The 13,761-nt window shown below is 45.0% G+C and overlaps 1 protein-coding gene across 1 annotated transcript; it reads left to right on the forward strand.

Annotated features, from left to right (window-relative positions):
- Window positions 1-2,092: 2,092 nt before the first annotated feature.
- LOC308162861 (beta-2-glycoprotein 1-like) lies at window positions 2,093-4,290 on the forward strand (the record flags this gene model as incomplete). The annotated part of the gene is made up of 5 exons (XM_080537002.1): window positions 2,093-2,459; window positions 2,571-2,741; window positions 3,012-3,191; window positions 3,810-4,007; window positions 4,138-4,290. The coding sequence occupies 5 exons, from the start codon at window positions 2,093-2,095 to the stop codon at window positions 4,200-4,202; spliced, it is 981 nt and encodes a 326-aa protein (XP_080393128.1). The 3' UTR covers window positions 4,203-4,290.
- Window positions 4,291-13,761: the final 9,471 nt, after the last annotated feature.

The following is a 13,761-nucleotide window of genomic DNA, read 5'->3' on the forward strand; positions in this document are numbered from 1 at the left end:
GCAATGCATATTTCACAGGGCACCAACAGACCTATTGGAAAAATGACCACGACGGGTTTCTCAAGTGGCCGATATAGACCTTTATTAGCGTTTCCTGTCATTTAGAAACATGTGAGAAATGCTTATGATGTGTTCTGTTGTGTTTTCAATGTTGTAGCAGATTTAAAGATCTCCTCCAAAAGCCACTTTGCAGATCTGCAATGAAATGTGGTCCACGTTAAATGTTTAATTAGATTAGCTAAAACAACATAGCCCCTATAAGGTAAAAACTAAAACTAAAAAGCGCCACTGTGTTAAAATGCAACCATACGGTAGGGGTTTAGTGAACATTCCTCTCACGTAGCCTCAGTGTTGCCAATTTGGCGACTTTGTCACTATATCTGGCGACTTTCCAGACCCCCATGGCGACTTAATTAGTCAGAAGCAACCAGCGACAAATCTAGCTACTTTTTCTGGTCACTTGGAGAATTACTGTAAAACATCCCGAGTTCCACGATTCATGTTACAACCGAGCTCACGAGAGACGAGTAGGCCTACAGTCGCCCAGTAGAAAGCCTGGTGACGCGCGGTTAGCCTACAGAGAGGTTAGCCTACAGAGAGGTTAGCCTACAGAGAGGTTAGTCTTCAGAGAGGTTAGCCTACAGTGAGGATAGTCTACAGAGAGGTTAGCCTACAGAGAGGATTTCCGTCTACTCCTCTCTCCCTCAACTAACGCAGCAGACAGATCCCATTGTGACCGCTCTGACCAAGAGCTGCCTGCAAATGAATCGCGTGTGCGCAGCTTATGTCCAATCACAACAATGATTTTGTACAGTTCAGTATAATATTTTTAAAAATAATATTCACTCCGTCTTTTAGTTTCACAATCAAAAATCCCTCAAACTGTTCACTCTGTCTCAGCCAGTCTATCGCACTGTCTCAGTCAGCTTAGCTAGCTATCATAGCTCAGCTCATTTACCATAATGGCAAAAAAAAAAAAAAAGGCAATACGTAAATAATTAGTTTGTAAACCTTAGTTAGTTTGTAAACCTTTTTAGCCTTTCAGAATTGCATTTAATGATTACATCATTTAGCTACTTCTAGCTACTTTAGGGAGAGCCAACAGCTACTACCATGTTCCTATTGTACATGCTGCCCCTAGGTCAGATCCTGGCGAAATTCAGCATTTCCTTTCACTGCTTCGCCGATGACGTGAAGGTTTACCTTCCCTTAAAATTAACCCAAGGGAAAACCACACTACAGCCCCTGCTTGACTGCCTGACCGAAATAAAGTGCTGGATGTCAGAAAACTTTTTAACCCTCAATGAAAAAAAAACTGAGGTTATTGTTTTTAATTGTGCCCCCCCGGCCCCCCTCGTCGACGCCCTTGGTCCCCTGAGTTCCAAGCTCTCCACCTCAGTTAGGAACCTTGGAGTAATTTTTGATAGTGCTTTTAAATTTGAAAAGCAAGTCAGCTCCGTAGTAAAAAATAGTTTTTATCATCTTAGACTCCTGGCCAAGACAAAGGCCTACCTCTCCCAGAAGAACCTGGAGAGTGTGATACATGCCTTTGTCACTACTCGCCTGGACTACTGTAACGCACTCTACATGGGGATCGACCAGTCCCTGCTCCGCCGCCTACAACTCGTCCAAAACGCGGCTGCGCGCCTCCTTACGAGGACTAAAAAGTGGGACCACATTAGTCCAATTCTGTGCTCGCTCCACTGGCTGCCTGTGCGTTACCGCATTGATTTTAAATTATCCCTGACCGTTTTTAAAGCACTAAATGGACTGGCCCCCCTTTACCTCTCTGAGCTCTTGCACCGCCACACCCCCTCCAGATCCCTCAGATCAGCAGACCAGCTGCTGCTGGTGGTGCCCAGAACCAGGCTGAAAACCAGGGGGAACAGAGCCTATTCGGCTGCTGCACCTAAACTCTGGAACAGCCTCCCCCTCCACGTACGGGCCGCTCAGACCCTGGAGATTTTTAAATCCCTCACCCCCTCCCAAACCTTCCCTCCCTCCGTCGTCTCCGCCAAACTTGGCCCCCGCTGCCACCCCAGTGTCACGCGGCCCTGTGCGCCGTGCCCTGCCTACCCCGGACCTCACTGTGATGAGGAGGGCAGGGGCCACCACCTACAGCCGGGGCACCATGAGCGCAGGCAAGATGGGCACTGCCATCGACTCCTGCGAGGCGGAGTCGATGCATTCAGTCTCCAAGCTCTTTGCCTCAAAATGCCTGAGTGCCAAGAGGAGGAGCAGGGTGGCAGAAACCCAGGGCGTACGCAAGAAACTGCACCTCAGCATCGGGAGTCCAGAGAAGAGGCTCAGCTGGCGGGGGCTCAGCTTGGCGGGGGGCTCAGCTAAGACCCCCAGGAAGAGACAGGCCATCCCCAGGAGGGTGCCACCCCAGTGTCACGCGGCCCTGTACGCAAGAAACTGCACCTCAGCATCGGCAGTCCAGAGAAGAGGCTCAGCTGGCGGGGGCTCAGCTTGGCGGGGGGCTCAGCTAAGACCCCCAGGAAGAGACAGGCCATCCCCAGGAGGGTAGCACCCCAGTGTCACGCGGCCCTGTGCGCCGTGCCCTGCAGCTCCCATCCCCAAATATGGAACAATGGTCTACGACAATACGTTGAAAGATGAAATCTTCGAGTATGGCTTCGGTGGGACGTACGACTGTCTGCCACCGTTCGTCCTGTTTGGCAATGTGAGAGGGTCATGCACCGCCCACGGCAACTGGACTGAAGCACCTGAATGTAAAAGTAAGTGTAAATAATTAGTCATGCCTTTTATCTATCAAAGAATACAAAGTCATTGCACTCCTTAAGGGCTCCAATTTGCATGGGCCCCAAAAAGTGGCTATATTAAAAGTAATATTTCTAGTACTGGAAGTACTGCAACTAGCGTACCCAAGCAGGAAAAAGTATACTTAAGTGTACTGAAAATAGATTGCAGGAGTAATTAATGATTACAATATATTTGTGTGTTTCTACACTTACTTGAAATACACTAAAATACCTCTGCCTCTCCAGTTGTGACCTGCCCTCCTCCGAGGGGCATATGGAACGGTTACATGACCACCAGGGCAAACAGAGAGCACAGCTACAAGGAGAAAGTCAGATACAGCTGCAACCCAAACTTTTCTCTGGTTGGGCCTGTCGAGACTGAGTGTCAGGAGACCGGGGAATGGTCACTGAAGCCAGTCTGCAAGGGTAAGATCATGGATCCTGAGTAACACTTGTTAAGAGGTAGTGCATAAGAATTGTTTTATTGTTTAATTGAACGTATTTGGATAGCTGAGCTAGTTCTGATCTACCGGTCAGTTCACAGTCTGGTCCCTGTAGCAGAACCCTGTTCAGTGCCACAGTGAGGGTTCCACTGTACTTGGTGTCAAGAAAGTTTTTTAACATAGAATAATGTAAAAAATATCATTGGTTTCAAAGCCATGTAGAGTATTTCTTTGCCTGGCTGCTTTATTATTTTAGAGACATTTCTGATACATTTTATATAAACTGGTATCTCAACTATGTCTGCGAAAATATCAATGTCATGCTTACTTAAAGGTCTACACAGCAGACCATACTCATGTATGGATAACATTGCTGCAATATTCTATTTTATGAAAATATATAAAGATTTAGGCTTGTAATACAGACAATGCTGTTCGAGTACAGTCATGTTCATCTGCTAGATGAAGCTATGCTAACCCTCTAGGCTGCTGTGGCAAATGGAATGGCAGGCGTTTCGCAGATGGTGTCACTTCTCGTCAACAGACAACAAAAACAGTTTTGGACCCCTTTTCCAAGATTGTCTTCCTCTTTGGTTTACAGCCCATTGTCCCATTGACGTTAAGAGAGGAACGGTTCTCTACATTGGAAGGAAAGTCTCGGTTAAAGACCTGGAACCCAAACAAATAAATCATTTAGAAATGATATCTTTCTACTGCAAGGACAAGGCCAGAGAGTGTGGCTATCCTGTGTCAACGCAGTGCATCGATGGAAAACTCAACATCCCAGCATGCTTTGATGGTGAGATTTATTCCAGGGGTCCAGTATTCCAGGGTTTCTCACAATTTTGCCTAATCGTAACCATATTTGTGTGTGTGTGTGTGTGTGTGTGTCTGTCTGTGTCTGTGTGTGTATGTGAGTTCTCTCCTAGAACCTGGATGGGTTCATTTTGACTGGTATTCAGGTGCCCTCCCTTCAGAAATGCCCGCTTGTTGAAGCACAGAGAAGCCTGATACAGTGAAATGAGGAGAAGACAAACAACTGTTCATCTGTCTGTGAACTGAACATGAATAAAACTGTCTGTCCTATCATTCACTCAGGATGTTTCTATTAAAAAACAACCATTAGAGATTAGAAAACGCATTGGAAGATTCAAATTGAAAAAATGAATAGACCATGATGCATGGTGTTTTCAAATATGTCACAAGGTGTCAGTGTTGCATAGCTGTACTGGTATTCTACATTTCTATATACTACACTGGACGTTTGTGCGTCCTTGCGTGAGTCCATGTACGCATACACACATGCACTCACGCGCACACGCCCAGACCCATGCACACGCACAGGCACATCGAGTAAACACCTTGGTGAAAGTGTTGTGCTCTCAACTGTGGGTCATACAGATTCTGATGATCCCACCATCACCCGGTGTCAGTCTATGAAAAAAGATCCCTGCTCAACATCCTTGATAGGGCCTGTTGACATGAGTGTGCTCTCCAGTCATCCCTATCCCAGTGTGAGTGGGGCATAAGTGATTGATTGACACCAGCTGTGAGACATGAATGATTGAGCCAGCTGATCCTATATACAGTGCTGGTCATATAATTAGAATATCATCAAAAAGTTTATTTATTTCAGTAATTCCATTCAAAAAGTGAAACTTGTATAATGTATACATTCATTCCACATAGATTGATATATTTCAAGTGTTTATTGCTTTTAATTTTGATGATTATTACTGACAACTAATGAAAACCCCAGGGTTAGGCTTTGGGTTAAAACTTTTATTGGGTTAGGTTTAGAGAAAGAAAAGAAAAGAGAGAGGAGAAGAAGTCCAAAATTCCCTATCTTAAATGTTTAGGATTAGGCTTTGGGTTAGCGTTAGGGTTAGCCTTTGGGTTAGCGTTAAGGGTTAGGCTTTGGGTTAGCGTTAGGCTTTGGGTTAGCGTTAAGGGTTAGCCTTTGGGTTAAAACGTTTATTGGGTTAGGGTTAGAGAAAGAAAAGAAAAAAGAGAGGAGAAGAAGTCCAAAGTTCCCTATCTTAAATGTTTAGGGTTAGGCTTTGGGTTAGCGTTAGGGTTAGCCTTTGGGTTAAAACGTTTATTGGGTTAGGGTTAGAGAAAGAAAAGAAAAAAGAGAGGAGAAGAAGTCCAAAGTTCCCTATCTTAAATGTTGCCTGCAAATGAATCGCGTGTGCGCAGCTTATGTCCAATCAGAACAATGATTTTGTACAGTTCAGTATAATATTTATTTAAATAACATTCACTCTGTCTTTTAGTTTCACAATCAAAAATCCCTCAAACTGTTCACTCTGTCTCAGCCAGTCTATCGCACTGTCTCAGTCAGCTTAGCTAGCTATCATAGCTCAGCTCATTTACCATAATGGCAAAAAAAAAAAGGCAATACGTAAATAATTAGTTTGTAAACCTTAGTTAGTTTGTAAACCTTTTTAGCCTTTCAGAATTGCATTTAATGCAAATTAGTTGATTACATCATTTAGCTACTTCTAGCTACTTTAGGGAGAGCCAACAGCTACTACCATGTTCCTATTGTACATGCTGCCCCTAGGTCAGATCCTGGCGAAATTCAGCATTTCCTTTCACTGCTTCGCCGATGACGTGCAGGTTTACCTTCCCTTAAAATTAACCCAAGGGAAAACCACACTACAGCCCCTGCTTGACTGCCTGACCGAAATAAAGTGCTGGATGTCAGAAAACTTTTTAACCCTCAATGAAATAAAAACTGAGGTTATTGTTTTTAATTGTGCCCCCCCGGCCCCCCTCGTCGACGCCCTTGGTCCCCTGAGTTCCAACCTCTCCACCTCAGTTAGGAACCTTGGAGTAATTTTTGATAGTGCTTTTAAATTTGAAAAGCAAGTCAGCTCCGTAGTAAAAAATAGTTTTTATCATCTTAGACTCCTGGCCAAGACAAAGGCCTACCTCTCCCAGAAGAACCTGGAGAGTGTGATACATGCCTTTGTCACTACTCGCCTGGACTACTGTAACGCACTCTACGTGGGGATCGACCAGTCCCTGCTCCGCCGCCTACATCTCGTCCAAAACGCGGCTGCGCGCCTCCTTACGAGGACTAAAAAGTGGGACCACATTAGTCCAATTCTGTGCTCGCTCCACTGGCTGCCTGTGCGTTACCGCATTGATTTTAAATTATCCCTGACCGTTTTTAAAGCACTAAATGGACTGGCCCCCCTTTACCTCTCTGAGCTCTTGCACCGCCACACCCCCTCCAGATCCCTCAGATCAGCAGACCAGCTGCTGCTGGTGGTGCCCAGAACCAGGCTGAAAACCAGGGGGAACAGAGCCTTTTCGTCTGCTGCACCTAAACTCTGGAACAGCCTCCCCCTCCACGTACGGGCCGCTCAGACCCTGGATATTTTTAAATCCCTCACCCCCTCCCAAACCTTCCCTCCCTCCGTCGTCTCCGCCAACCTTGGCCTCCGCTGCCACCCCAGTGTCACGCGGCCCTGTGCGCCGTGCCCTGCCTACCCCGGACCTCACTGTGATGAGGAGGGCAGGGGCCACCACCTACAGCCGGGGCACCATGAGCGCAGGCAAGATGGGCACTGCCATCGACTCCTGCGAGGCGGAGTCGATGCATTCAGTCTCCAAGCTCTTTGCCTCAAAATGCCTGAGTGCCAAGAGGAGGAGCAGGGTGGCAGAAACCCAGGGCGTACGCAAGAAACTGCACCTCAGCATCGGCAGTCCAGAGAAGAGGCTCAGCTGGCGGGGGCTCAGCTTGGCGGGGGGCTCAGCTAAGACCCCCAGGAAGAGACAGGCCACCCCCAGGAGGGTGCAGAAAGCTACGACCCCCTCCCGAAGGAAAGACTCCTCCAAAGCCATCAGGGAATCTGCTCTGACGGTGCTGACGGAGGAGTCTGAGAACTCACCCCTGCTGACAGCCATGACCCCCCGGTCCAAGAGGAAGTCTGCCCAACTGGTCTCCTCGCGAATCAGGAAGCAGCTGAATCTGTTGAGCGATGACCAGGATGTGCTCTCTGACGGAGAGGAAGGCGGTGATGATGTCTGCTTCGTCCCGTCTAAGAAGGACCTGCAGAGCAGCAGTGAGGATGAGGAAGAGAAGCTGGAAGACAGTGATGAAGAGACGGTGGTGAGGAAGAGCAAGCGAGTCTCTGGGTCCCGTACCCCGCGCTCCACGCAGAAGACCTGCGGCCCTGCCAGGACCCCACGCAAGACACCGAGCAAAAAGGCGGCCCCAAGCACTCCCAAGACACCACGCCACGCCACGCCCAGCATTCCCAGTAGAACACTTCCAGCCAGGCAGCCAGGGAACTGTTACGTTCATCTTCGCTAGGGAGAAGAAGAAGTAACAAAATATTACAGGTGTTTAAGTAATAAAGATAAAGATATTTATGACGGCAATGATAATTTAAAGTCTTAATGGCAAGATAAAAACAGAATTGGAGTTACAACAAATGCTTCAAACAAAAATAAACAATAAACTCATCCCGAGGATGGTTCTTTAAACAATAATTACAAAAAGTAAAAATATTGACAAGGTCTTTAAAAAGTCTTAGAAAGGTATTGAAATTAACCTCAAGATTCCTGTATATACCCTGATTCAGGTCCAAATGAAAGTGATGGAGAGAGAAGAGACAACCACAGAGATAAATAAACCCTATGACACAGCACATGGGTGTATTACTGTAAAGCGCAATGCAGCATTGTATTTTTCTTTCCTCTTTTATTTTTTTTATAAAGAAATATTTTTCTATATATTTTGTCCTCAAAGTTTTCTTTTCTATTTACTGTATTTGATAGAGATCATATTTTTGTTCATACAACTGTAATGTTTGTGATGTGCACTGATTTATTGTGGAGAAAAATAAAAAGGTTTTGTTTCAACAGTAAAAAAAAATGTCTCTCCTTAAAACACACCTGTTTTCCCTAGCCTTCCCCCCCACCTAGCTATTGGTCCCTGGCTTTTATTATGTTGTGGTTTTTGTTGTAGGTCCCTGGCTCTTATTGTCTTATTGTTTTATTGTTTTGGTCCTTTTTGTCTTCTCGTTTGATTTTGCCATGTTTTGTGTTGCATTGTGTTGTGTCCATTGTGCTTGCTTGTTTCCTGCATTTTATCTATTTTTACTGTGAAGCACTTTGGCTCAGCATTGCTGTACGTAAGGTGCTATACAAATAAAGTTGACTTGACTTGACTAGAGGAGTTGGCAACACTGGGTAAAAGGTCTGAGCTGATTCCACAGCTGCAAACAGCCATGCCTGCAGGATGCCATGCATCTAAGCTGTGGCACAATATCGCAATGCATATTTCACAGGGCACCAACAGACCTATTGGAAAAATGACCACGACGTGTTTCTCAAGTGGCCGATACAGACCTTTATTAGCGTTTCCTGTCATTTAGAAACATGTGAGAAATGCTTATGATGTGTTCTGTTGTGTTTTCAATGTTGTAGCAGATTTAAAGATCTCCTCCAAAAGCCACTTTGCAGATCTGCAATGAAATGTGGTCCACGTTAAATGTTTCATTAGATTAGCTAAAACAACATAGCCTCTATAAGGTAAAAACTAAAAACTAAAACTAAAAAGCGCCACTGTGTTAAAATGCAACCATACGGTAGGGGTTTAGTGAACATTCCTCTCACGTAGCCTCAGTGTTGCCAATTTGGCGACTTTGTCACTATATCTGGCGACTTTCCAGACCCCCCTGGCGACTTAATTAGTCAGAAGCAACCAGCGACAAATCTAGCTACTTTTTCTGGTCACTTGGAGAATTACTGTAAAAAATCCTGAGTTCCACGATTCATGTTACAACCGAGCTCACGAGAGGCGAGTAGGCCTACAGTCGCCCAGGAGAAAGCCTGGTGACGCGCGGTTAGCCTACAGAGAGGTTAGCCTACAGAGAGGTTAGTCTACAGAGAGGTTAGCCTACAGAGAGGTTAGTCTTCAGAGAGGTTAGCCTACAGTAAGGATAGTCTACAGCAGGGGTAGGCAACCTTTTTGATATGAAGTGCCATTTTTAAATGTTCTTGTTAGTCAGTGTGCCAACCACAATATCAACATTAATTATGACTCGACATCAAACCAAACCAAACAGACCAACAGATCTGCAATTTTATTCCACAACATGAACAACAATTTTCAGCAAAGAGCTATGTATGCAAAGCCATGTATGCTAAATAAACAGGCCTAACAGTCAACTAACTGGAACTTGAACAAAATTACCAACATAACATCTAAGACAACTAAACTTTGTGATGCGTAGCACAACTTTAAGCAAATTGGAGCGCTCAATTTCTACCAAAGTTGCTAACTGCGCTCCCTATGGTTATCATTTTAATAAGTAGGCCTAACTGGAGGGTGATTATACAAGGGTCTTACTTGTATGAATTATAATGTATATTTATATAATTATTTGGTTGTTACTTACATTTTATTCTTTTATTCCAACCACAACAAACATATATATTTTTTGGGTTGCAAAGAGCTATGTATGCAAAGCCATGTAAACAGTCCTAACAATCAATGTTGTGATCCCTGGCCCTGTTTTCCTTTGCTCAACTCCATTATCTGGGGGTGGTACTTGGTCACTTTAAGTTGCACACAATTAATGCAACCGCTCCCCTCTGTTTCCCAACCATGGCAGGGGCACCATCTGTTGTCACTGCAAAAATCCTGCTAATGTCAATCCCTCGCTCCACAAAATGCTCGATAAGAACTTTAGCGATGTCCTCACCTTTTGTTGTTTCTGGCATTGGTTTTAGGCAGCAGAGCTCCTCCCTTACAGCAGAATCACAGTATCTTGCTATGACAGCCAGACGTGGCATGTCATTCACATCTACGCTCTCATCAAGTGCGAGGCTAAACACCGTCGCATCTTTCAAACCAGCGGTCTGCTGCGCTTTCACGTTTTCTGCCATTTCTCCTATTCTTCGTTCCACACTTCTGTCTGACACTGGGATGTCTTTTATTCTTGATTTTATTGTGTCTTTGTTTGATAAGCCTTCAAACAAAACATCTGAGCTACAGAGGAAAGCCTCCTTAATATATTCTCCATCAGTGAATGGCTTTCCACGTTTCGCAATGCAATGAGCAATGCGAAAGCTTGCTTCAGTTGCGTGATTTTTAGCAGTGGCAAATGCTTTAAAGGTGCTGGCCTGCTTCCCATACCTTGACACAGCACGTCTTATTGATTCGGCCTTGTCTGCTTCATCCTTGAACGACTTGAGTTATATTGATACAAGTATCGAATCGAATTCAGAATTTTACTTTGAAAATTGGCGCCAGAATACGGCTCTCGTGGAGTGGATGAGAGACTAGGGCTGCATTCGTAAATTCGCCCTGAGAGCGCCGGAGCGTCCCCGAGACTGCCTCTAGTCCAGTCATGTCAAAGTCAAATACACAGGGGGCCAACATTTAAAAATGGTACAAGTGGAGGGCCGGGCTGGTTCAATGTTTATTAAAACTCGCAATTATTGCACATATTGAACCAATACCAATAACACAGCCTATATTGCACTTAACATTAATCATTAAATTAAGTAAAACATAAATAAAATCAGTTGCAATATTTTCTCAAGGCTCTTTCAGTAATAAATTGAAAACGTTTTATTTTTTATTTTTTTTAACAGGTAAACAGCTAAATGTAATTTTCATTCAAAGCTCAATGGCAAGATAAATGCAAAAATGAAACAGCATGCATTAAAAACAAATCAGTGTGCTGCTCCGATCCTCACCAATGACTGTCTTCTATAATAAAATTAGAAAAGTTAGTGCAAACTTGCAAAAGTGCAAAACAGTTGCATTAATTTCTTAGGCAACATGTCCCTGGGTCCATTCAACTGGAGAAAAAATAAATAATTCCCTTCAAAGAAATATCAAGTCCAAGTCCTTTCTGCTCACTTGTCTGAGGCTGAGCCCGATACTTGGTGTCTCATCTTGAGTACAAGTTCATTAATGTTTGGGGTCAGGCTCTGAGCTGAGGAAATCCTCAGGATTGAGTTCAGATGTTCATCACTAAGACGACTCCTATGTGATGTTTTGTTTAGTTTCATCAACGAAAACAGTTGTTCACACACGTATGTGCTGCCAAACATAGACGGCGTGCGAGCAACTTGGGTGCGCAGCTCAGGCATTGTGTCGGGGATGAAACGATCAAACTCAGCAGCGCCACGGACTCATATTTTGCCTTCAATGTGTCATTACACTGGAGCTCAATCAGCGCCATTTGGAGATTTGCTGGTGCACTTTCCACGTCAACTGCAAATGGATTGCTGAGCAGTTGAAGCCTGCTTTTTTGGGCTTCAAAGTCGGAAAATCTCCGCCTGAATTCGGCAGCAAGTATGCCGAGTTTGTCAGCAAACTGTACTCGGGAACACTCGGGAATTGACGGCGATGTTTCGGCCTCCACTGTGACTGTGCTGCTGCTGCTCATGACGAGTACTGAAGTGAAGAGAAGACGCGGGGTCGCGCTCGCTCGCGGGCACTCGGTACGCGCCAATGCATCGTGGGACTTGTAGTATTATGGTGCTGCGGGCACATAATACTGCGTGCCGGTTTTAATAGTAATTAAATATCATCCCGCGGGCAAGAGAGAACTCATTCACGGGCCTGATCCTACTTGGTCCCATTGTGACATTGAACCCAGTGTGCGCGAATTTACGAACGCGGCCAACATAAACAAATTTACAAAAAAATAAAAACATTCTCGCACTTATTGATTAGCTGTCGCGTGCCACTGTTTAAGCTGTCGCGTGCCACTGCTGGCACGCGTGCCATAGGTTGCCGACCCCTGGTCTACAGAGAGGTTAGCCTACAGAGGAAAACGTTTTTTTTTTTTAAAGTTCAAAATCTGTTATGAAGTTTTGAAGTTTTTTTTTTTAAAAGTTCAAAATCTGCACCTTTGTTTTTAAAGCTCTCAACAGTCTCGCCCACCCTACATCAAGGACCTCCTGGACCAGTCTACCTCCTCAAGGCCCAGACCCAGGCTCAGGTCCGACGCCCAACTCAGCCTGAGGGTCCCACGTACCAACCTCAAGAGGAAGGGTGACCGTGCCTTTGCGGTGATAGCACCGACCCTGTGGAACGCGCTCCCTTCTGGGATCAAGTCTGCCCCCACTCTGGACTCCTTTAGAGCCAAGTTAAAAACCCACCTCTTCCTAAATGATATTCCCTAAGTCTACTCCCTATTTGTTGTGAATTGTATGCCTGAGATTTACGTTTAAGTCGTCTGTGTCTGATTGCTTTCTGTGTTCCTTGTCTTTGTCTTTATCTGTTCCTTTACCCGGGCTGCGCCCCGGGCTGATGTAAAAGTTGGATGGGGGGCGCATTATAAATAAAATTAACATTAACATTAACATTACAGAGAGGATTTCCGTCTACTCCTCTCTCCCTCAACTAACGCAGCAGACAGATCCCATTGTGACCGCTCTGACCAAGAGCTGCCTGCAAATGAATCGCGTGTGCGCAGCTTATGTCCAATCACAACAATGATTTTGTACAGTTCAGTATAATATTTATTTAAATAATATTCACTCTGTCTTTTAGTTTCACAATCAAAAATCCCTCAAACTGTTCACTCTGTCTCAGCCAGTCTATCGCACTGTCTCAGTCAGCTTAGCTAGCTATCAGCTCATTTCCCATAATGGCACAAAGAAAAAAATAGTCAATACGTAAATAGTTAGTTTGTAAACCTTAGTTAGTTTGTAAACCTTTTTAGCCTTTCAGAATTGCATTTAATGCAAATTAGTTGAAGAGAGTGAGGCAGCTGAGGCTGCCCTGCTGGACCTGGAGAAGACCTGGTCCAGGTAGAGGACCAGACCAAGCTGCAGCAGGTGGAGGTCCAGAGGAAGGAGGAGCTGGACGACCTGAAGTGCAAGTTGGACACCATGTGGGAAGAAAAGGAAAAGAGAGAAGAAAAGTCCAAAATTCCCTATCTTAAATGTTTAGGATTAGGCTTTGGGTTAGCGTTAGGGTTAGCCTTTGGGTTAAAACGTTTATTGGGTTAGGGTTAGAGAAAGAAAAGAAAAGAGAGAGGAGAAGAAGTCCAAAGTTCCCTATCTTAGGTCAACCCTGTGACCCTCTATCTGGGAGAAGGTGTGTTTGATGAAGGAATGGAAGTAGACATGGACATGGACCAAACCCCAGAGCCCTGCACCCAAACCCCTGTGGGTGGGTATTGTTTAATGCACAAAAAGTAATCCCAACAGTACTTTTTCGGTATTGTTTGCCCTGTTTTATACTTGGCATTGCCGTGGAAACACTGGCTTACGTGAATTAGAACAACGTTTTTTTATAGTTACCATTATAGCATTATACAGGGCTTAAAGTGGGAAAAAATAGGACCAGGGGTGGACCCCGGACCCCCCTGGACTCGGGGCAAGCAAGAGCAGGACGACTGGGAGGCCACGGCGAAGGACAATCCCCAGAAAGAGAAGGCAGCCCCTCAGAAAGAGAAGGCAGCTCCCCAGAAAGAGAAGACGGCAGGACCCCAGGCTCATAGTGGAGCGCCCCAGAACCAGAGAGGAGCCTACCCATAGAATACCAAAATATATAAATATAAATG

Source organism: Nansenia antarctica (assembly GCF_963989245.1).
Source record: "Nansenia antarctica genome assembly, chromosome: 7".
Lineage (NCBI taxonomy): Eukaryota > Metazoa > Chordata > Actinopteri > Argentiniformes > Microstomatidae > Nansenia > Nansenia antarctica.